The 22726-nt window shown below is 56.3% G+C and overlaps 1 protein-coding gene across 4 annotated transcripts in view; it reads left to right on the top strand.

Annotated features, from left to right (window-relative positions):
• SETD2 (SET domain containing 2, histone lysine methyltransferase) overlaps positions 1-22726 on the top strand; it is a 64152-nt gene that overhangs the window by 32358 nt on the left and 9068 nt on the right. For 3 of the 4 annotated variants that reach the window (XM_066991323.1, XM_066991322.1, XM_048053826.2), the window contains 7 exons: positions 2193-2834; positions 11829-11877; positions 12697-12877; positions 16035-16710; positions 18760-18894; positions 19477-19616; positions 21959-22070. In XM_066991323.1, coding sequence (XP_066847424.1) covers positions 2193-2834; positions 11829-11877; positions 12697-12877; positions 16035-16710; positions 18760-18894; positions 19477-19616; positions 21959-22070 — 1935 coding nt within the window. Of the gene's footprint in view, positions 1-2192; positions 2835-5612; positions 5705-11828; positions 11878-12696; positions 12878-16034; positions 16711-18759; positions 18895-19476; positions 19617-21958; positions 22071-22726 lie in introns of those variants that run through there. The other variant, XR_007159916.2, reaches the window with a different exon arrangement.

A 22726-nucleotide genomic window follows, 5' to 3' on the forward strand; every position in this document is an offset into this window, starting at 1 on the left:
TTTGAGGTATTGCTTTGACGGGCCGAAGTGGAACTTTAAGATTTCTGTTTTCTGTATGCGCTTCAGCATCGCACGCGAAAACCATCTGGGAGTTCCTTCGTTAAAGACGCTTCTTGCCAGCGCTTTGCTGGGCGTTTCGGAGAGGCGCACCCTGCCCCGAATCCAGCCGGAAAGCAGAGACTGCCCGAGCCTCGGGGCTGAGGGTGCCTGTCCTGCTCCTGACTCCCCCTTTGTTTTCCAGAAGTGGCGACACGGATGGATGGCAGCCTGACAGCCTGCTCCCTTAGCTCCGCGCGGGTTTCCTCTTTCAGCTTTTGTGAACGGGTCGCGTCACGCTCATCTCGCCCTGGCCCCAGGAGGGATGGTGTCTGACACCCCCGTAACCCAGTGACTTTTTGAAAGATGGCGTGGAAGAAGGCAGCCCGGCCGCTGGCAGTCATGGACTTCTCCTCTTAGCTTCTCTAACTTCACTGACTCACAGGTTTTGATGAGGACATAGCAGAAGTGTCCAGCACCGTGGGCTTAGATGTCCAGCACTGGGTTTAGATGCTCCCTCCACGATGCAGACGCTTGCGCGGTTCTGCCCGTAAATACCTGGAGAACTTTTGTGCTGTTGAGTTAGGGGTCTGCGGATGCACCAGGACTGAGTTGAGCGCGGCATCTCTTACAGGAACCACTCCTGCACTGAGCTTTCCCTTCCATGACTACAGCATTGTCTTCTTTAGGGCAGACAGAGCCCCGCATATGTTGTAGTTACTGCTCTGAGGGATGAGGCAGTGTCTTTGGCCTCCAGCTTTGGCTGCATAAATCAGTGCTCAGGTTAGAATTTGGTTTTCCCCTGTTGTCTGGAGTAGGTTCAGGCACTCAGCGCAGTTCTCGAAGCCAGAGCTGCTCCCCACGAGCACTCAGAGGGACCCTGAGAGCGTTGAGTTGCTGGGGCAGTGGCTTTGTCTCCACTCCCGATGCATCTGGTCACTGCGCTATTAACTTTGGTGTTTTTCTATGGATCAAATACACTCTTTTAAAATCTAGGTCATTCTTTACTGAGTTGCAAGTCAGGCTTGTGATAGGGGTCAGATCACACTTTGTTTTTTTTTGTTTTTTTTCTTCTTTCCTCTTTATTTTTTTCTTTTTTACAGTCACATTGTTTTAAGAGTTGGTCTTCTGGCCATCAGATGCCTGTGGCAGAAATTAGCATAATGCCATAAAACCGTCTCCTGTCCTTCCTTCCAGAAGGATTGGGTTTAAACATCAGTAAGCTGAAAAGCTGGGGCACTTCAAGTGCTGCAACAGGGCTTTCTGCCTCCTGCTTCAGAAGAACTGGCGGGGATTTGGGCTCTGTTTTCGGGAGAGGTTTTGTACCACCGTGGGGTTGGTTTTATTTTTTTTATTCCGTGGGCTATTAAACTCACGGGTGTACAATCATGGAGCTCTAGACAGACACAGCTAGGATTACTTGGCACGATCGCCAAGGCTCAGCGGTGCTCCATCGCAGGTTGTTCTTGTGCCGTGGCTGGGCGCAGCGCCTGCGCGGCCGCTTGCCTGCGTCCCCTCCTGCGGGGCACCGCGGTCTCACGGAACGGCCGAGGCTGGAAGGGACCTCAGAAGATCGTCTGGTCCCCCTCCTGTGACCCCGTTAATGCTCCAGCTTCTGCTGGAGGTGGTAAGGGCGCCTCTGGGAAGTGAGGGAAAGGCTTTCCTGGCGTGCTGGCACCATGTCCCGTTAAGGCTCTTCGGTTCCTCTCCACCTTCCCCAGTCTCTAAAGAGCACTTGGGTTGAGCTCTGCTCTTCTGGCTGCTGACACGTCTCGAAAGTCTGAGATTTTCTCGACTACAGCATGCCTAGCTGCGTGCTGGTTTGACAGGCTGGCTGTTGGAGCAGTTTGAGCCGTGTCGATTGTCCCAGAAGTGGCTGTGGCCATCATCTGTAAGCGTCTGAGCTCTTTGAACTCGATTTAATTGCAACCCGCTACGTATTTGTGCTCGCTGTTTCCCGCTCATGGTTTCTTTGCCCTCTTTAGAAGTTCACCCCTGCGGCTCAGCCTTGAGGAGGGCTGCGGCTGTCTCCTCCTCGTGACCTCTCACAGTCCTGTTCGCGTTGATATTTCGCTGAGAAAAGGAAATCGGCCCAGGTTGGAGCCAGCCGAGCGCTGTGGTGGTTCTAATGGCTGTGATTTTGTCTCTGCAATTAGATTATGAAGACGCTGGAGCTGCTGCCTATACCCACCAAGAACATGCTGGAGGAGAGCAAGGTGCTCCCGATTATTCAGCGCTGGGCTCAGACCAAGACCGCTGTCCCGCAGCTCAGCGAGGGCGATGGCTACTCGAGCGAGAACACGTCGCGGGCTCACACGCCGCTCAACACGCCGGATCTTTCCACCAAGCAGAGCGCAGAAGGTGACACGGATACCCCCAAGAAGCTGGTGTTCCGAAGGCTCAAAATTATAAGTGAAAACAGCATGGACAGCGCAATCTCGGATACGACCAGCGAGCTGGAAGGGAAGGAAGGGAAGGAGGACCTGGACCAGCTGGAGGGTGCCCCGACGGAGGTGCCGGAGGAGCAGCAGCAACAGCAGGAGATCAAATCCGCTGCTGACGTGCCGGTGGAGAGCAGCAAACCCCAGGTGGTGGAGCTGGAGCCTGAGCCTGAAGCGGAGGTCAAGGAGAGCAACGGTGCGAAGCTGGAGGAGCCCATCACGATGGAAACGCCGTCCCAAGACGAAGAGGAGGGCGTATCCGACGTGGAGAGCGAGAGAAGCCAAGAGCAAACGGACAAAATCGTTGACGTGAGCGACTTGGCCACCAGGCTGCTCGACAGCTGGAAAGACCTAAAGGTAAGAGGCGCCCCGTCGTACCCGCAGCGTTGTTGGCAGTTCGGTACAGCAGGGCCGAGACGTGGTCCTGTTGGTAAATCTCTGACACCTAAGATCGCTTTTGCTACGTAAAGGGTTTTTCAGGTGCTTTCTGTATATATCCTTGCATTGCAAGCTCCCCTGCCCGTGACTTCAAACAGATTTCCAGGTGGTTTTGGTCCAGATTTTGTCCGGGTGATTTTGTCCGGATTTTTTTTTTTGGTGTTGCACGCCGCAAGGTGTGCACCAAAGACGGTTCGGGCTGGCCACCGCAAAAACACCTCAGTCGTCTCGTGGCGGTTTTGGGACCGCTCGGGGGGAAGGCGGCTGTACGTGGTTGAGAGCCACCTCCCAAACGGTCAGAAAAAGGGGCTAGTGACAGCGTGACAAGCGTTTCTGGTTGAAGTGCCCCGTGCCCGTCCTGCTGCCCGTTGACCAACCGTCTACCCTTCGATTCAGTTATGAGAAGATGGTCAGCGTTTCCCTGTCCGTTAACGTGCAGAGCCCCCAGAATCACGTCTGTTGGCAACGTTTTGTCCTCTCGGTAGCACTTCTAATGCTGGGTTAACCTCTAGATGTTTGCAGCTCGTGTTGAGATCGGGTAAATACTCAGATCTGGGGGTGTTAATCTGAGCCTTTAAAGGCTGCCAGAACACGCAGCTGCTCGCTGGTTCACTTCCATCAAGATCTTCCCGGAGCAGATAACGTGAGAGTGGGGTCTGGGGCTGCTGGTTGCCTCCCCTCCTCCCTGGGCAGTGTGGGTGGCCGCCTTGGCCGCTTTATCTTCAGCTGGCAGCTGTCTTTGATGACATTTCGGGTGAAATTTAGTTCCGTAACCTGCCGCTCAACGCTTCGGGCATTTTCGGGGGGTTTCTTTAGGTCTTTGGAAACTCCTCGGGAATCTGCTGTTCCGATAGGATTATATTCCTATATAGGAATATATAGGGAAATGTGAAATATTATATATATAGGGAAATACAGGGAACGTTATATAACTATATATATAGGGAATATATATTATATAATCATATATATAGGGAAATTATATATAGGGAATATAGGGAAATGTGCTCTCCCGTGAAAGGGAGAGCAAGGAGGGCGAGAGCCTTGCTTTGAAGTGTGAGAGCATTTACTGAGGAGCCAGCAAAGCAAAGGCACTGCCCTGAGGCCGCGTCCACAGCAGCGTAACAAAGGTCAGAGGGAGAAGAAAGGGACCCTTGCATGTCCCCAAGCCGCTGCCCTACAGCTAAGATGCATCTGCCAGGTCTACCGTGCTTCCAAATGGGGTGGCCTTGGGGGAAGAGGCGACGGAGGAGTTGCGCCCTTCTCCTAACCAAGCATCTGCCCGGTTTTAATTAGTGCTCTTTAAGCAAATTTACGTTTTACGGCGCATCGTGTAGCCAAAGAGCTGCTTTATTCATCGAAATGGGTAATGGGCGATGATTTAGAGGGGTGGCGGTGCCCGTGACGCAGCGCCACGTGCAGGTGGAGGAGGCCGCAGGGAGCGTGGAGTCCCCAGACCTCTGGCTGCGTCGGTGAACTACCATGGGTGCAAACATTATCGTATAAAACAGAGTTCTGTGTAAGAGTTAAGGGAAATCTCACCTTAATCTCTGAATTTTTCAGAAAAATCAGATGCTCTCGAACACTCGCAGAATTGTTTGAGCGTAATCGTTCGTGCCATAAATCGTGCCGGGAGAGGAAGCGAGACTTTACCGTACAGACCGTGAGCTGAAGGGTCTTGCTGTAGAAAATCAGGCTGTGGGTCTTGTTCCTTCCCCTCTCACCAAGGGGATCCGCTGAATATCGCTCACCAGGTTTTAATGTGCAGACTTTTTAGGTTTGCGTGGGTCTCTTTTTAGGTTTCTTTACGTAAGTGGCACCGTCAGGTTGAGGTTGGGGTGGAATTGGAAGCCCTTTTCCTCCCAGGAAAAGGACTTTTCCTCCCGGTCCTTCCAGGTGGAACTGGAAGTCCTTGCTACCTGGGATTGTTCAAGCTGAAAGCTCAGCGAGCTCCTGCTCCTGCTTCGGAGGCGCAATCACGGGGACCCCCCCAGACCCGTCTTTGCAGCGCGAGGTTTTCACGTGCCGCGGGGCTGAAACGCGGAGCGGCACAGGGGAAACGCGTAAAGGCACTAAGGAAAAAGACGCCCGAAACGGGCCACTTCTCCAAAACGGTGCCGTGAGCCCGGATTCGGCCCGGCATTCGCTGGTCCCAGGGGGCTTGGGGTTTTCTCCGGAGCCCGGAGGAGCTCGGGGTACCCGGGGGGCGTGTGCTGAAGCCCGCGGTCGGCTCACGGAGCCGTCACCGGTGCGGGTTGGTAGCTGGGATGTGGATTCACGTCCCCTCGGTGGTCCCTTAGGCGTGCTTAGTGCTTACCTCGTGCCACGGCAGGGATGCTGACAGCCCCGGGGCAGCGCTCGCAGGGGCACGGCGGGTGTTTGTCGCCGGAGCTGGCCCGAAAAGCGGAGTGCTCTCGGGGAAACCACGACCCCGTGGGTGCCTTCTGCGCTGTACGTGGTCACGAGTTAACTGCTTCTGTCCGCCTTTCGCCTGTCAGACGCTGGTTTCTGGTTAATCGCTCGCTGGTTAACGACCGCGCAGCCCGAGGTGGCCGGTTCCTAAAGGAAAAGAACGGAGCTGGCAGGAGGGTGGCCGGGAGTGGGGTGTGGGGGGGGTCTGAAAACCTCGTAACTTAAGCTATGTCCTCTCCAGTGGTGCTGATGACCCCCCTGGTAATTTCACCCATTTCCATCTAGCTTCTCAGGGCAGCAAGGAGCTTGTTAACATCACCAGCTGACCATGTGTCTCCTTTTCTCAACTCCGTGCTGAAGAAGGGAGCGAACGTAGCGTGCGTACCGTGAAGAGACGGGAAGATGGTTGGGAAGCTGGATGATGCATGAGAAAAGTGATAGGTGAAAAGAGGACAGAGGTGGTTAACTCAGTGCTGCCGACGTTATTTTGGTGCGTCCATTGCCGGCAATGGACGTCGCTCCGGGAAAAACCCAGCTCCTGGCGTGAAAGGATTAAGTGAGCTATCTTTTTCTCTACCTCTACACACAGGACAGCTGCCTTGGCTTACGGGGCTCGGGCACGCCGGCCCCGTAACCCCCAGGGAGCTGTGGCCACTGCTACACACCCACAGCACCACACACACACACACAGACCCCCCCACACCGCCCGCCGGGGGACGTTTTCAGCCTGGGCTCGTGCCCGCGGATCCCGCGCTCCGAGGACGCGGTGCATCTTTACCCCCGTGCTGAAAACGGACCCAAGCACAGGGGCTGGAGAGCACGCGTGGCTCTTCCCAGCGCTTTAGCCTGCTCCAGCCCGAGGATTTGTGCTCCTGTCCCGTGGCAGGTAAGGTCCCCGTGGATGGATGCACGCGAGGAGACCCGGGGCAGATGTGCTGCGATGGTGAACGGCTCCGGTGCGCTCCCCTCTCTCTCTCGGCGTCTCGGTGTGTTCTGGCAGCACCCGCACCTTCTGCGGCAGGCTCGGCACCGCCGAGCGTGGCAGGGGGGACGTGCACCCCTCTGGCGCCTGGGATTTGCGGGTGTTAAGCCCTTAGGGAGCTGCAGGGACGGCTTTCTGAGGGGTGACGTCTCAGTGCGGAGGCTGAGGGGCATCAGGCACGTTGGGAGCTGAGCGCAGTGTGCTTTCCTAACGCCGGCACTCTGAGGGTGCTCTGGCTGCCGGGTTTTATCACTGCTGACCCCAAAGCCAACCTGCAGGTCCTACGGCTCCACTGCCCATCCCATAGGCGTCCTGCAGCCGTCTGCTACCCATACATCTAAAATCCATCCCTTAGAGAACCAGAGAGCTGGACAGGAGCTGCAGCTGTGAGGCTCCAAACCCTGTCCTTACTACTTGAAGGCTGCTTTTTTCATAAATAGGTGTATTTTGTTTTAAGAAACCCCTTTGGAAAGAACCGAGTGCCTTGGATTTGAAGGGTTTTACTGGAGCGCTCCTCATAAACATTTAGCAGCTCAGGGCCAGGGTAGTGCCCCAGCCGTTTCGCTTTGGCAAGGTGGACTTTCTCTTCTTCAAAACACCCTTTTGGGAGCTTAATCATCACCCTGATAGGGATAGCGGAGCTTGGGTGGCCCCGGCGAGCTGAGCTTTTCGTTTCCCCCGAGCCAACCTCTCCAAATCACGTTGGACGCATCTTCAGAGGCAGCCCTGGGAAGCTGCTCTCGCCAGCCCTGTTTGCAGCCCGGCCAGCCCGGGGTGAGCGGCTCTCGCTCCGGCACGCACATTGCGGGCTCCAGTTAGGGCGCTTGTAATTTGTCGTAACTTACAGCAAGAAGCAGCTTGTGGAAACAATAGGCGCTGGTGAGTGGCCAGGCCGTTGCTGTTTTTTTTTTTGTTTGTTTGTTTGTTTTTGGCCTTTATTTAAGGAAGTTTTGGGATTAGTCCTCGCTCCCCTCCCTACCTCGGCATCGCCCGGTAGCTTCTTGCACGTGCGCCGCGGACGGGGATGCGCTCGGGACGCGACTCCCCTGCTGCACCTTCCCCCCTCCTGGGTCAAGGACGGGTGCGTGCACAGCCCAGCAGCCTCAGTTCGGGGCTTTTTTCTTTCCTTACGTTTGTAACAGACTCGGATCTTGTATCTGATTTTCTGTGTAACTCGTCAAAAGTTGCTCTCGGAGGTAGAGGGCCGTTTGGGCTCCGCTAGCGGCGCTCCCGTTGGGTTAGCAGCTCTGCGCGCTCGAGCTAGCGGCTTCCGTTTCCAAAAATAAAAGAGGCTTGCTTTGGAGCTCTCCCTGCCTCGCGTCTGCTTTGGCCACCATCTGCTTTTCATCGAGCCGTTCCGACGTGCCGCTCTGTGACCGTTTCAAAGGCTCTGCTGCCTCCGCTCTGCCCCGGAGCGGTGCCGGTGGTGCTGGCCGCGTGCGGAGCCGCCCTCCGGCCGTACCCAGCTCGCCTCCCTGCACCAGTTCGCCGTTCTCTTGGACCGTTCCTTCCAGTACTTTCACGTCGCGTGCTCTGCCGTTTATTTTTTCGGAGCTGGGGGGTCCGGTGGAGCCAGCACCTCCTCTCCTGCCGCTGCTGCTGTGGTTCCTTGGCACCTCGTGCCGCCGGTGGCTCCTCTGCAGTCGGTGCCGGTGGGAGCGTGGCGCGGGCTGCCCGAGGTGCTCTGCTTGGTTTTACGGCGTGCTGCTCCGCTCTGCATCCGAGGAGGGGCTTTTGGGGGTGCTGGTGCAGGAGGGAGAGAGTAAAAGAGAAAACCCAGCGCCAACGGGTGCTGTCGGGGCTGCAGGAGCAAGGCAGTAAGAGAAATCCTCCCGCGTAACTTGGCACAGTCACTTACGCCGCCGGGATTCAGCTTGGAGAGGGCTTGAAGAAGTGAGCGTAAGGGCAACGTGGGGCACTGCTGTGCCACACTTTTAGCCTTCCAGGGGAAGTCACCTCTGTCCCACGCGGGGCTTTTTGGCTATTGAAGATTTCACAGAGCTGTGTAGGCTTTCCTAATCTGGGGGCTTCCTTCCATGTCCCTCCCGCCCCAAGCAGCGAGTTACCGCTTTGTTTCCCTAGATTTAGTTCAAAACACGCCATAAATTTTGGGTCTTTTCATCCATAGCGAACGTGTGAGCAAGAAAGAACGTTAAAAAGGGCGTGTTTACGGATTATGGATGCCTCTCAGTGCTGAAAGAGGTCAGGGCACGCACTGAATTTGTCCGGCAGGTGAAAATGGAAGGGAAGCTACGGGAGGGAGCAGGATTACGGCGGTGCGGGGACCTGGCAGAGCCTAGAGCAGGACAGAAGCAAGGTGTGCACCAGGCTTTGTTTAAAAAGAGGAGATTGCAAAAAATTAAAAAAAAAGGAAAACAAAATAGGTGTTTAACCCTACTGTAAAACAAATCTCTGCCCCAATCCCGTTTTATAACCTCCAGCAGCACTTTGGAAGTGGCTGTGACTTGTGACCAGACCGCAAGAGGATCCCTTATCCTTTCGTTCCTTTCACCAAAGGAAAATGCGTTTTTTCAGCCCACGGGGCGCATGCTTCCTCTAAAACAATAAAAGCAGGGCTCTCAGAGCCGGGCGCTCTCGTTAACCGCGGCGCTGGAGGTGGGCACATTGCTGAGGGCTGATGTAATCCGGGGCGACCGGGCAGCGCCGCGGAGGTGGCCCTCGAGTCGTTTCCAACCGCCTTGAAAAAATAATGGGCCGAGAGTTGGGATTTTAAGGGAAAATGCTTTGTTTTGCTCTCAGGGTTCCTCCTGGTGACCTGAGCTGCTACTAAAGCAGGCTAGGAGCCAGGGGGCCCCCCCTCGCCCCGCAGCGTCCCCGTGGCACCGAGGGACGCCCCGACGGGGATTTCTGCCCAGCCCCGCTGCTGCTGCGCGCTTCGTGCCCCGGACTTGGCAGGATGAGCACGGCCCTCCTCCGGAGCTGCTTCAGCAGCAAATTTCTTAAAAACTCAAGGATTACGTAAGGGCGAGGATCTTGCAGTCAAGCTGGGCTGGAGCTTTGTGTTTTGTGAGTTTAGGAAAGCGTTGAATCCCAAAGCAGAGGCAGGCAGCGCTCAGCGCTGCTGGAATAACACCAGCAGCCTTCGCTCCCCCTGTAACTCCCCCTCTGCCTCATCCATACCCTAAATTAAAGGATATTTTGGTGCCGCACTGGAGGCACCGCGGTGTTTTTCCCCTGGGGCATCAAGCTTCTGTTGGTGCCTTTGCTGTCACGTTGAGTACGAAGAATTAACGCTGCTCGGAGGCTCGTGGAGCAGGTTTTGCTCAGGCTTTGGCTCTGCTTGGTCTCTAGTCCTAGCAAAACGCACACCCTAACGAACGGAGAGGTCCAGGGTCTCAGCGCATCGCACCAGGACAGCCTCTTTGTGTGGCCCTAATGCTGTCTTCTGTGGATTGGTCTCCGAGCACGTGCCGGCAGGGGTCTCATCTCCGCGGCCTCCCACCCCTCTTGTCTTTGACCTTGTTTCCTTTCACCTGGCCAGTCGGTCGTGTTCGGCCAGAAAATAACCGAGCAGGCGCTGCTGTTAGCTGCTGAAATCGCTTCTGAGGAGAGCAGAGAGCAAGGGCTTGGTCCAAGCTGGAAATAAAAGAAAAGGAGTCTTATCTTCTAGGATACCAGGACTCAGACAGTCGGTCAATATATATATATAGCGTGTATAAGTATGTGTATATAGTGTATATGCACACAATATAGTGTCTATACATTATACGGGTGGGACTGTTGGCATTCCTAGTACGACACCGTATTATTTGCACACTGAGTGCCAGAATATTTAGTTGAGAACACGGCTGAGAGCACGGCGGTGCATGTAACACTCAGTTTGTGGCCAGCGGTGACACCGTTGGTTATCGTGCCCTCCGGTGACCGCCGCTGCGGGATCCCGTGGCATTTAGCAGTCACAGGCCCCACGTTTATTTGCAAAACCGGGACTCTGAGAAGGTTTCCGTCCTCGTTTCCAAGTCCTGTCCCGTTTTGCCAAGCTAACGGAGACGTTTTTGAGTTATTCGTGCCCACGCGGGTGTCGTAGTTCAGCACCACGTAGCGCGCAGTCCCCAAACGTGGTTTCTGCCTCAAAGAGCCTGACGTCGCGAAGAATTCCCTCCCAGCCTGGCACGGTGCACGCCCGCTTGGCTCTTTCCTTGAGGCTCTTCTTCCCTTTATTTCTGCCTTTGCTTCTGGCTTTAAATGGAGGACAGAGCCTGCTGAGCCTGGCTCCACCGCCAGCACCCCCCGAGCCCGGGGGCAGGATGCGGGCGAGGGGCTGTCGGCAATGCCAGCAGCAGCAGCGCTGGAGGGGGAGCAAAGGGGGTTCAGAGCAGCGCCCGTAACGATCAGAGGGATGATTAAAGGACGGGACGTGGCCGGAGGATGTTCCAAAAGCCCTTGCGGGGCACGAAAAACCTAGCTAACAAAGCAGCCGTGTGTTGTAAGCTCCCCCCAGGTCAGCAGAATCTCCTGCTGTCCGTCTTAGAGTTAGAGTGGGTGGTGCGAAGACTTCAGAAGCGTGACCTGCCCTAAACCCGTGCAGAAAAAACATGCAAAAACGTTATTATTATTATTTTTTTAATCACAGAATCATTCAGGTGGGAAAAGAGCTCGAAGGTCATTTTATCCAGCCTTTAACGCAGCCCTGCCAGGTCCACCGCTGAACCGTGCTGCTCAGTTCTGCGTACATCCCACATGCGTACATCATTCTGCATGCATCGTCGTACCTCCGCATACATCCCTTAGCACTGGGAATTGCATTAACGCCCAGATATTGGGCAGGAGTGCTGCAGGCAACGCGCAGCAGCGGTGGCAGCGCGGGGCAGGGAATCCCTCGGTGCCGCGGGAGGGGTTCGGGGAAGGGGCCCGGAGGCAAAGCCAGGGCAGCCCGGCTGCTTCGCTGGGAGCTCGGCGGGTTCGGGTTCGGGTTCGGGCTCAGCTCAGGGGTTCGCTGGAGCACGGTGGGCGTGAGCAGCAGGCTCAGGCTTCGAAAGGAAAGGAGAGATGTCAGCGCTCCTGCCCCCTCGTGAGTCTTCCTCTGCTCCGTGCCGCGCGGACCTGCTGCTGCGGCTGCGCTTTGTGCTCCTGCCTCTGGTTAGAAACACCACCGGGCACAGGGGGGCCGTTAAATACATGAAGCAAGGGGAATAGCGAGCTCCTGGACAGGTCGGGGGTGCCAAAATCATCCTTTCGCTATTCCAGCAGAGCCCCAAGCTGACGGCGTGCGGGTGGGATGGCCGACGTAGAGCTGGGAACAGCGGCTGCCCCACTGGCACAAAAACCCCACAAACTCATCAGACATGAACTGCTTGAAGGATAGCATACAGAAAGCACCACGATGATTTGCTTAAAAACGGAACTTTGCTTCAAAAGACAATTTTGGGGCGTTTGTTTTAAAATTGCAGTTAAATGGCTAGAGTTAAGAGTTCTGGTTCTCGCATCCCCGTGGGCACTGGGGGTGTTCTCTCGTGGCCAGCTGAAAATCTGACTCTGGCTTGTGGCTTGTTTTGCAGGAGGTGTACCGAATCCCGAAGAAGAGTCAAGCAGAAAAGGAGAGCAGTGGTACGTACTGATGCTTTTTTTCACGTATTCCTAGAAAACAGATCGGTATTCACAGGGTATGGTGTCACGAGAGGGCCCCTTGGTAGCTGGGCTGCTGCTCCCGTGTCCCAGCCCTGAGCCCAGCGAAACCAGCCCGTGATGCAAAACCACAGCGCTGGAAGCTCAGAGAGCTGACGGAAGAGCAATTTCTGGTCCCTCTGGTCCCTAAAATATTACCTCCGGGCTTTGGTGGTTGTCTGCAAATCTCTCCCCTTTTTCCCCTTACCTAAGTTTTTCTTGGGAGGTGGAAGCAAGAGTGCAAAGGGCGCGTTTGGGATTTTTGTTCGACCTGAAAACTCCGTAGTGGCTGTGAAACAGCTCCCGGCTGAGCCCGATCCCACCAGCACCGTGGCTTTCAGTACAGGCTCTGCGTCGGCGGCGATGTGCTCGGGGGACTTCTTGCTTCATAAACAAGTTTTTGGGTGTAAAAGCGCTTCAGGAGATGTGTGCTGAGGTCTGGAGCCACCGTTTTTCCACTCTGCAATAGGTTTCCCGCTGGAAGAATGGGAGGAGGGGAAACCGGTGGGATCTAAAAATAAGCGTGATGCATTTTCATCCATTAGGTAACAGCTCAGGAGCTGGAGAAGTACCTAAAAATAGAAATTAAGATGGAAGTTTTATTTTAACCACACTGCAGTCCCGAGGCTGATACAAGGCAACCTGTAATTTGCTTGAATGGAGACTCTGTTGGCCGAGACAGAGGAGCCACTGAAACTACGGGAGCGAGAAACGTGCTGAATTGTAAAAAATTTCTCTCCTTTTACCCGTTTTCCCTAACAGCCGACCGTGGGAGAGAGGCGTCTGGCCACAGGGATCAGACTCCCACCCCGAAGAACCCCGTCCTGAGCCGGGAGCGGGATCCCGAGCGGCAGAGCCAGAGCAAGGAGAAGAAGAGGCGCAGAGACTCGCTGTCCCCGCCGTCCTCGGCGTACGAGCGCGGCACCAAGAGGCCGGAGGACAGGCAAGTCGTCTCGGGCGGCCTCCGTGGCACAGCTGGCACAGGTTTGGGTGCCGCGGTCACCTTGGTCTGAGAGCTCTGCGTGCGTGGGAGCACTGCCAGGGTTAAACGCTGGGGAAATCGGCCCTGGTGGTCTCCAAAAGCACGCAGGGATGGGGAGGAAAATCTTCACCTGGGGGCGCGGTGAGCTGTGCTCCCCGGCCAGTCGTTGCTCCTGGGGCTGTGCGGCTCCTTGGCGTTGGTGACCCTCTGGTAACGCGCACCTTCATCTTCACGAGGTGGTTTTATCCTTCTGGGGAATTAGGTGTTAGAGGGAGTTACACGTGGCTCTCAGAAATGGGGGAAGGAGGCTCAGGTAAAGGGGTTTTCAGAGTCCTTCCAAGCCTGCGCCCTGCATCGCCTATCCCCGCTGTACCTGGGACACACATTTTAATCGTAAAATTGAGCTTGCAGCAAGCCCACACCTGCACGAAGACGAGCAGCACCCAAGCCAAGCAGCATTTCTAGCACAGAACAGCTTCCTTCACCACGCGGACGTCCCCCCAAAAGCAGCGAGCCGGCTGAAAGGTGCTGGGAGGAGGGATGCTGAGCAGCACCGCCCCCCCTGCTCCCGCTCCCCTTCCCCGAGGAGGAGCAGCAGGGTGGTTTTGGAGGCCTTGGGGTTGTTCTGCCTCCTGCTCCTGCTTCGTCAGCGCTCGGCTGCCCGATGCAGCCGGCGATGCTCCGGGTGGGTTGGAGGTGCTCCGGGTGAGGATGCCCCTCTGTCCCGGGGCCACTTCTGTCCTGGGGCCGCCCCTGTTCTCTGCAGCGCATTTAAAAGCAGAAAGCTCTTTCTGAACACCGGCTCCACAAACAGGCTGGCAACCAGATAGCACGCCCATCGTGGCACTTGGCACCGTGTTCAGAGAAGCTGCTGCGTGCAGACCCGGCGCTGTTTGTTACCCCGGTGGCGCTTCCACTCTCACTGTTTTTGTTTCCCTTGCACGTGGGTTGCCGGTTTTCCTTGCTTGACAGTTCTTCATTAATTAAGAAAAGGAAAACATTATGCGTCTTGTTTTTCAGGGAGACTTCAGATCACATTAAAGGTGGTGCAATTACCAAGGGATCTCCTTTACAGAAGGCAGTTTCCTATTGTCCCTCTTAAATAGGATCTGAAGCAACGTAGTAATTAGGGAACAATCGCTGGTGAGTCAGCCAGGCAAGCCTACTTTGTCCTCGTAGGGAGCTTACTGGGAAAATTTGAAATGTCTGGTAAGAAAATCAGAGACAAATCCACGATGCTGTAATTATCCCTACGGGGGATGGAAACCCCGGGGACGACTGGGGGCAGAAGTGGAGAGAGCCGAGAAACTGCGGTGCGTCAGGAGGTGGGGAGAGGGACGAAGCGAGCGGTGTGTTCGGGTGAAGCAGGTCTGGCTGGGTGGCGGGGAGTTTTTCCAGCCAGGGACGAGCAGAAGCAGCTCTGGCAGGCGAGGTGGGAGCACTGGGGAGGGGGTGAGCGCTCCCGCAGTGGTGCTGACACCAAACAGCTCTCTTTCCCTGGACGCCCATCATACCGTGGCCACTTTCAAGTATTAAAAACCTTTACGACAGACTCAAACCCATAAAATTCCCTAAGAACACACAGTTTCTGCCCTCCAGCATTTTGTAGTTTCTTTACCCCTGATCCCAGCAGTTAGTGCCTGAAGGACCCTACACGTCCGGAGCTTTGGGAAGCTCTGACCCCTTCTGAAGTCACCACCACCCCTGTTCCCTTCGTGGCGCGCGTGCCCCAGGTTTGATCCCTTTGTTGGAAGGGAAGGCTTGAACTTCTCAGAGCACAGCGGGACAGCGACGTGAGCGCGGGAGGAAGAGGTAGAGAAGGAGTACGAAGGATCGGAGCGGACAAAAACCAGGGGAGAGGGTTTGCATGAACGCGCCGCGCCGCGCTCCGCGCTGGGTCCTCGATTTTCTCCTGCCTGCCCCTTCACGCGAGCTGCCTCTCATGTAAACTCCCGAGGCGGCGCCAGGAAGGACTTGAATTATTTAAATTAAACTCTCCATGTCAATGAGGTTCACATTAGCAGATGCTCGCAGCTACTCTGGGAATGTGAGGAAACGAAGGAACATCTTAAGTGTGTGTGTTGGTAGCAATGTGCTTTTGATATGTGAACCCAGCACATGAACACGGAGTTAGGATATTAAGCATATACGGGATGCTTTGTAGAATCCATTATACTTATGGCTGCAAACCATTTTTGCTTGTAATCCCTGTTTTACCACACTCGTAACTTCTCAAAATATCTACCTTTGATCTGAAATTTTCCATGGTTGAGGTCTGATCAAAGTCCTTAGGCTTTTTTTTTTTTTAACTCCTTGGAAAAATCCCTCCAGCTGCTCTGCATCTCAGGACGAAAATTCTTAGTCTTCAAAAAAAACCAAAACAAAAAAACAAAAAAAACATCCACACTTTATTATTTTTTAAGCTAAAACCGCGGTCTAGTAAATAGCATAACTCTAAACAGCAATGTGTTGCTTGCCATTCCATTGTTCTTAGTAACGTCTGCACGTCGGAGCTGGGGGGGCTGCGGCACGGGGGGGCTGCCCGGCGGCTCCGCCACAACGGGGCTCAGTCTTCCAGCAGGAGAGACGGGGCACGGCTCAAAACGGTCCCCGGGTGAGCCGTGCTCACGCCCCGAAAGCCAAATAAAAGGAAATGAGACGCGGGCAGCCCACCAAGGGAACGACGGCGCGGGCGTTGGGGGAATCGCTCCGTGCTCTTGTCCAAGGTGCCTTGCTCGGGCTGGAGCAGTGGTGCCCAGCCCATCCGGAGGGCTCCTCGCTTCTCCACTCTCCCCTGGGTTCCCCGTTGGCCCACGGGCTGGTGGATGTTGTCCCCCCCCTTCTGCCGCTGGGTCCCCCGGGCTGGTTCTGCTCCAGTTTTGGACCTCCGGCAGCGGCAGGGTGCGGGCGTCTTGCTGCCGAGCAGCTGGACCAGCGGCTCTTCCTCCTCTCCGTGGCTCACCACGCTCGGTCAGGCAGCTGAAAACCGAGCGGTTGGAGCAGTCGCTGCTGCCGTAGCACGTTTGTGGCACGCCGTCAGCAGCGGCCCCTTCCTTGCTGCTCGGGACCCGCGGCCTGCGGAGGTCTCACGCGGCGCTACCTTTTCTTTCCCCTCCAGGTATGACACGCCAGCGTCTTCGAAGAAGAAAGTCCGGCTCAAGGATCGCAACAAGCTGTCCACGGAGGAGCGCAGGAAGCTGTTCGAGCAGGAGGTGGCCCAGCGGGAGGCCCAGAAGCAGCAGCAGCAGCTGCAGAACCTGGGCATGACTTCCCCCCTTCCCTACGACTCCATGGGCTACGGCACGCCCCACCACAGCTTCATCGGCTACCCGCCCGGCTACCCCATGCAGGCTTACGTGGACCCCAGCAACCCCAACGCCGGCAAGGTGCTGCTGCCCACCCCAACCATGGACTCCATGTGCTCGCCGGCGGCCTACGAGCACCCGCAGCCCTTGGTCGGGCACTCGGTGGAAGCCACCATGCCGGCCCCCCAGCCGGTACCAGTAGTCCAACATGTAGCAACGCCGCTGGAGGTCACGCCGCCGCAGTATGTAGCACAAAGCGACAGCGTGGTCCACCAGGAAGCCAACGTGGCCGTCCTGCCCGTGCCCGCCGCGGGAGCGGTGCAGGGCCAGGGCTACGGGGTGTGGGACTCGAGCCAGCAGACTGTGGCGGTGCAGCAGCAGTACTCGCCAGCCCAGTCCCAGCCAGCCATATATTACCAGGGACAGACCTGTCAGACTGTTTACGGGGTGACGTCCCCGTACTCGCAGACGACCCCGCCGATTGTACAGGTAATCCCCCCCCCGGGGGGAAAACGTGACCTTCTCAGAGGCAGCGTGGCCCGAAATGGCCCCCGAAAGGAACGGTGCCAGCCTGCAAGGGGAAACACTTCGTGTGGTCACCCTTCGCTCGTGTCTGCCTGGGGCCATCCTGCCTTGCCTCTGGTGTTCGGCTGCGTCGTGGAGATAAAATCCCGTCCAAGGGGCTGAGAAAAACCCGTTTATACGGCTTGTTTTCAGTATACAAACACAACATATCGTAGCCGCCGGGGCCAGGCAGGAGTTCGCAGCCGGGCAGAGATGTTTGTTAGCCCGTTTACACAGGTCGTGCCCAGTTATTTTTGGTCGTTGGTTGCGCTGAGCGGGTATTTGTTGGTTAGAGCTTCCACCGGCACCGAACACGTAGGCAGTAAAGGCGAGCGGTGAGCTTGCCTTCAGCAGGCTGCTAGACGCGGGGTCTGGAAGTTCTTGGTGGCTGAAAAAGGCCAGCCTTTGGCTTCTGTTTCCTTTTGAATTACATGTCCCCACCAGTCGGGCTCAGCCTGGAGCTGGGAATTGTGTAGAAATTCGCTCTCGGCCCTCTTTCTCTTCCTTACCGGAGGAAGTGTGCAGCCGGACAGCACCTTGCCGATGCCCCCTTCTTCCCAAAGGTGACACCCGGGCCATTTTAGGGCTACAGACCTCATGATACAAAGCTCATTTCCTTGAATCCAGCCTCAGCCACTGGTTCCTACTGCTCCGTTTTGGTGCGACCTTCCCTTAGTCCTTAGGGACACGAGACTTCTTCCCCTTAACGCAGCAGGCAACTTTTTCCCTTTCTCTCCGTAAATCGGGGGTTAGCACAGGCGGGCATCACGGCATCGGGACCGCTGCTCGGCGAGGGTGCGGAGATGATCCGTGTTGAGTTCCCAGCTGGTGTATCTTGCTCTGGGGTCCTGCTGCCCACCCAAGCTGGAGCCTGCTGGAGCTGCAGGGGCTGCCCCGGCCACTCTGGGGAGCCGAGGCACCGGTGGCTCCTTGGGCTGCCCTCCGTGGCCCGTGGGCAGGTTTTCTGAGGAGCGAAACGACGTCGTGTTGGAAATGCTGCAGGATGAGCTCTCATTTTCCTTGAAATACTCATTCAAACGAGAAGCAAATGCTTTCCCTATAACAGGAGCGAGGGTTCCCCAGGAGGGCACAAAGCAGCGCCGATCGGACGTGTCGGCGTGTGGTTTATTAGTGTTGGACGCACGCAGAAGGAGGGAGCCATGCAGGCTTCCCTGGGACGCACAGGTTAACGGCAGAAGTGTAGCAGTAAGACAAAACCCATCCGTTTTCTGTTGCAGGTTGTAAGTAAAGGATCCGACGAGTTCAGCACAGCTACTCGTCAGTGCTGCTCGTGCTTGCAGGATTATTCCTTCCTGCAGCTGGAGGAACGGGCTGCGGTGCCCCCGCGCCGTGTCCCTGCGGCAGGCAGGCGCTGTGCTGGCGTGGTCTCAGACTACTTAAAAAAAAAAAAAAGAAAAAAGTGAAACTGCCTTTCTTTTGTTCCCCGAATTCTTCCTGGCTTACGGCTCTGAGCGTCACCGCTCAGCGTCACCCAACCTCGCTTTCCTTCCTCCCGTCCCACGGGGGAGGCAGTGACAGAGGCTGTGCCAAAGCTCCCTGTAACTTCTGGGTCTCGGTACCTGGAGAGGAAAACGTCCAGGTCTTCAAGCACTTTGGGGGGCTTTCTTGAACCTTTCCTTTGCTGTGTTTTTCCATCTTTGGGGCTTTTTGCGTTTTGGACAGAGAGCAGACCGAGGCGTGTGGCAGTGAGGCCGAGTGGAGTGCCCAAAGCTTTTTGTTTCGAGTTCCTCCTGCCTTCCTCTCACACCTGACGGTTTCAAAGATCCCTCGTTTTGGTCGGAATCACTGTTTTTTTTTTTTTTTTTTCTGTAGGAGCTCATTGCATGTTGGAGGTAGGGGTAGATTTCATTTTCCTTCCACGGTGGGATTTTCAGCGAAGGAAGCCGCGCTGTACCCTTCACCCCGGGCTTCCCAGGACCGACGCTGACCCAACCCCCTTGTGCTCCGTTTCAGAGTTACGCGCAGCCAGGCCTCCAGTACATCCAGGGGCAGCAGATCTACACGGCTCACCCGCAGGGCGTCATTGTGCAGCCCCCGACCGCCGTCGCCACCATCGTAGCGGCCGGGCAGCCTCAGCCCATCCAGCAGGTACGGCTCCAGGAGGGACGGGGGGGGGTTCGTACACGGGGGCTCGGGCGTTGGGTGACCCCCAGGGTGCTGTGACAGCAGTGGCAGCGCTGAAGGAGCTCCCTTGCAGCACCGTGCTGGCACCGCGCGGGCTGCTCACCTCCAGCGGGCTGGGGGCAGCTGGTGGGAGGGTTTTGGGGGCGTTGAGCCCAGTTCTGATCCCTCGGGGATCCCTCTTGGGCCAGCACACCCAGGAAGGCTCTGTATGGGCGGCACGAGGGCACCTGGGGGCAGTTTGGGCTGCTTTTGCTGCTGCAGCCCCTCCATCCGAAGTGATGGTCTGGTTTTTGTGCCGTGTGCTGCTTTGGGGGATTTCAGAGCAGTGGTGGCAGCGTGGCTGTATTCAGAAGCTCGGGGTGCGAGCAAGTGGCTACAAGGGGCATTTTGATGAACAGGCAGCGAAACATTATGCTGTCAGCTCTCGGGACAACACTTTTTAGGTTTTACCTTGAACAAAGCCTTTGTCGGGGGGGACAGGGCTGCTCTGCTCTGCCCTGTGGCACTGCTGCCCCTCTTTTTCCATCACTTCTTTGCTGTTTTTAGCCAGAGCTTGTGGTGAGCAATAACCTCCTGGACTTGCCTCCGCCGTCCCCTCCGAAACCCAAAACGATCGTCCTGCCGCCCAACTGGAAAACAGCCCGGGATCCCGAGGGGAAGATCTACTACTACCACGTCGTAACGAGGTAAGGGATAACGAGGGAAGGGATAACGAGGGGAGAGATGACGAGGGAAGCGTCGTGCTGCTTCGGGGCTGAGCTCGCTCAAGCGATGGAGCGGGTGGAAGAGAGCCGGCCGCGGTGGCACGGGGCAGCACACCACACGTGTCAGGCTCATCGGGATGATTACATTGATGCTTTGCAAACGACTTCCATGCAAACGATGCCTTCAGCCTCGTGTGTCTCGGAAATAAGGACAGGTTGGAGGCTTCCGAGCTCACCTGAGTCCTTCTGGAGTCACCACCCCGTGTGGCAGATGGGGCTGTGCTTCTGGACATGGTTGCACGGATCCTTTGCTACAGAGCATTTATTTCTTTTCAAATCTTCTGTTGTTCCCATCACTGGCTTAAAAACGTTCCTTTTGTTAGCTGCCCCGTGCCACGTGCGCTGCTGGAATGGCATTTCGCTCCCGGCCCCGCTGAGAGCCTCGGGTACAGACCCTCAGTCAGCAGATAGAGGAGCCTTGTACGTCTCCAGCTCCCTAAAATACCCGTGTGGCTTCGGTGACGGTGCCAGGCAAATAACCCTGCTCTGCGGAGCCTTTTCAAGCCCTTGGGAGCTGTGCGGACGGAATGCCGTACGGACGCGAGGTCCCTGGCAGCCCGGGCGTGCTCGGGGACAGCCGTGATTAGTGGTGTGCAGCATCAAAGGGAGGGTTTCTTCTCACCCTCGCTTTTTCCGTCTCCAAACCTCTGGGCTGTCCTGCAGCAAGAAATGCGGTTCTAGCTGAGCGCCGAGTGCTTTGCCCATACCTTTGTGCTCAGTTCTGCAAGGCACGATGTTTGGATGAGCACCTAAGAACTCCCCTTAAACTAGTATCATAGATCAATGTCCTGAATGTTACACTTCTGAATACGTTTTTTTCAATTTTTACTTAAACCTCAAGTGAGATCTGTGCGGGAATTCGCCTGTCTAAAGGGTTAAGCCCGAGTATTTCCCTGCAAGTCCTGACAGCGTCTTGGTGCAGTTACTGTTACGTGCAAGCATTTTCTCTGCATCAGCCTTCTCAGCCTCCTGCTTGCGCTCCTTCCTGCTCCCTTAAGCATCAAGAGCTGTGCCAGCAGCCCAACAGGAGCCCTTCCAAGCCCAGGAAATTAAAAAAAAAGTGTTTGTGCTGAGCTGTGGTTTGGAAGCGGAGACGCAACTGAGCCTTACCTGTCGGTGAGGAATGCTGCCTTCGCCAACCCTCCGCAGTCACACCAGAAACCACTCGTGGGTCACAGAGGAACACGTGCGGGAAGATTTCTGTAAATCATTCTCTTGTATGGCTTCAGACCGGGCAAGGCCAGGAGAGGGAAGGAGATCTTACTTGTCAGTGCGCTTTCTGATTTGAATATTTTGTTTTATTCAGCAGCCAAATGATAGTCGTCTGCCGTCACGTGTATTAAGTAGTGTCTGGAGAACTAAGCAGTGCGTTGAAGCACACGGGGCTGTTTGAAACAGGCAGACTTTGATGCCTCTCCACAGCATTTCCTAAAAAGTAAAAACCCTTAAAGCAGGGCAGGGGTTCTGAACGCAGCTCAGAAACCCCAAGAAGCTCAGACGAGCGACTCGAAGCGGACCTCCACTTTTTTTATCCCATGCAGAGGAGTACACGTCCCGGCTTCACGCAGGCGCAGTTCGGAGATGGAAAATAGTTGCTGTGTTAGGTCACCTCCGTACCTAAAAAGGGCTGCTGGAGATCTCCTCTCTTCTCATCCCTTTTGTTTAGTCTGCTTTTAAGTCAGCCCTCCTACCTGCTGGGAACCCGTGCGTGCCCTGCAGCACCACCCCGAAGTCTCGCAGTGGCAGCGATCTGTCCTGCTGTCTCTGGTTTCTCCTGGCCGCCTTCCTCCCCCGGTGTGCTTCTTGCTCCCTGGCGCCGTCCTCTCTTTGCTCCCGCATGCTGAGGGCTGCCCGCTCCCCTCTTGCAGATGTCCTCGGCTCCAGAATAGTAGCACACACACCTTTGCTGACCTTTTCCAGCCTGAGAATATTCATCCCAATTCTCTCCATCCGTCCTGCGTGAGCATGGCCCATCACATCCCATCGTTGGCGTGACGGGTCGGAGCGAGCCGTGGTGCCTCCTTGCTGCTCACCCGAGCTGCTCCTGCTGAAGCGGTGCTAGCCCTGCCTGGTGAGCAGCCAGAGCGCCCTCAGCTCAGATCCATGCTGGGATAAATGCTCCTTAACCTCTCCTGAATTATGGGTGAGCTGCTCATCATCCATCCACCCATCTGTCCGTCTGTCCATCCACCCATTCGTCCACCCATCCATCCACCTATCCAGGTTCTTCGGGGGGCGGTGACAGCGCTCTCTTTGTTCTCCAGGCAAACCCAGTGGGACCCCCCGACGTGGGACAGCCCGGGGGATGACGCCAGCCTTGAACACGAAGCCGAAATGGACCTCGGGACTCCAACGTACGATGAAAACCCGATGAAGGTGAGCGTAGGGTCAGCGAGGGAAGCGCCGCCGGCATCGTCGCGATGTCCCCGTGGGCGATCCTGCGCCCCGTTCTGCGGAGCAAACTGCGGGGGGCTGCCTGGGGTCTCTGGGGGCTGCGAGGGTGAGAGAGGGGCAGCAGTGACCTGAGACGGGCTGGAATGGTTTTACTGCCCGTGGCCTTTTTTTGTGCTGTAGGACAAAAAGTCCTGGTTTTGTTTGCTGCCGGTTTTTCCCTGGTACGGCTCAGCTGACGAAGAGCAGAGCGCACAGGTTTTCGTGGCGCTCTCCCCTCCTCCTGGGCTGTGCTGCCGAAGACCCTCGTGCTTCTTGGCAGCAGGCTCGGGGGAGCAGCCACATCCCGCCTTCACGTCTGCGCCTCGTGGGGCTGCTGGGCGCATCTCCCCGAGCACCTGGGCAGGAGGAGGTTTGCCTGCGCCTCCTCGGGGGGGGCGCAGGTCCCGTCCCCGGCTCCCATCTCCCAGCAGCTGCCAAACCGTGCCGTGGGCGTGCGGTGTTTGGGTGGCACCCAGCTGCCCCGGCCTGGCACCGCGGGGCAGGCTCTTTGCAAGCACCTCCCCGCACGTGCTGTCGCTTTCGGAGCTGGTTTTTAAGCCCCTAGGAGATATTCCGTGGGCACGGAACTGGGGCTTGTT

The sequence above is a fragment of the Anser cygnoides genome, chromosome 2, assembly GCF_040182565.1.
Source record: "Anser cygnoides isolate HZ-2024a breed goose chromosome 2, Taihu_goose_T2T_genome, whole genome shotgun sequence".
Taxonomy (NCBI): domain Eukaryota; kingdom Metazoa; phylum Chordata; class Aves; order Anseriformes; family Anatidae; genus Anser; species Anser cygnoides.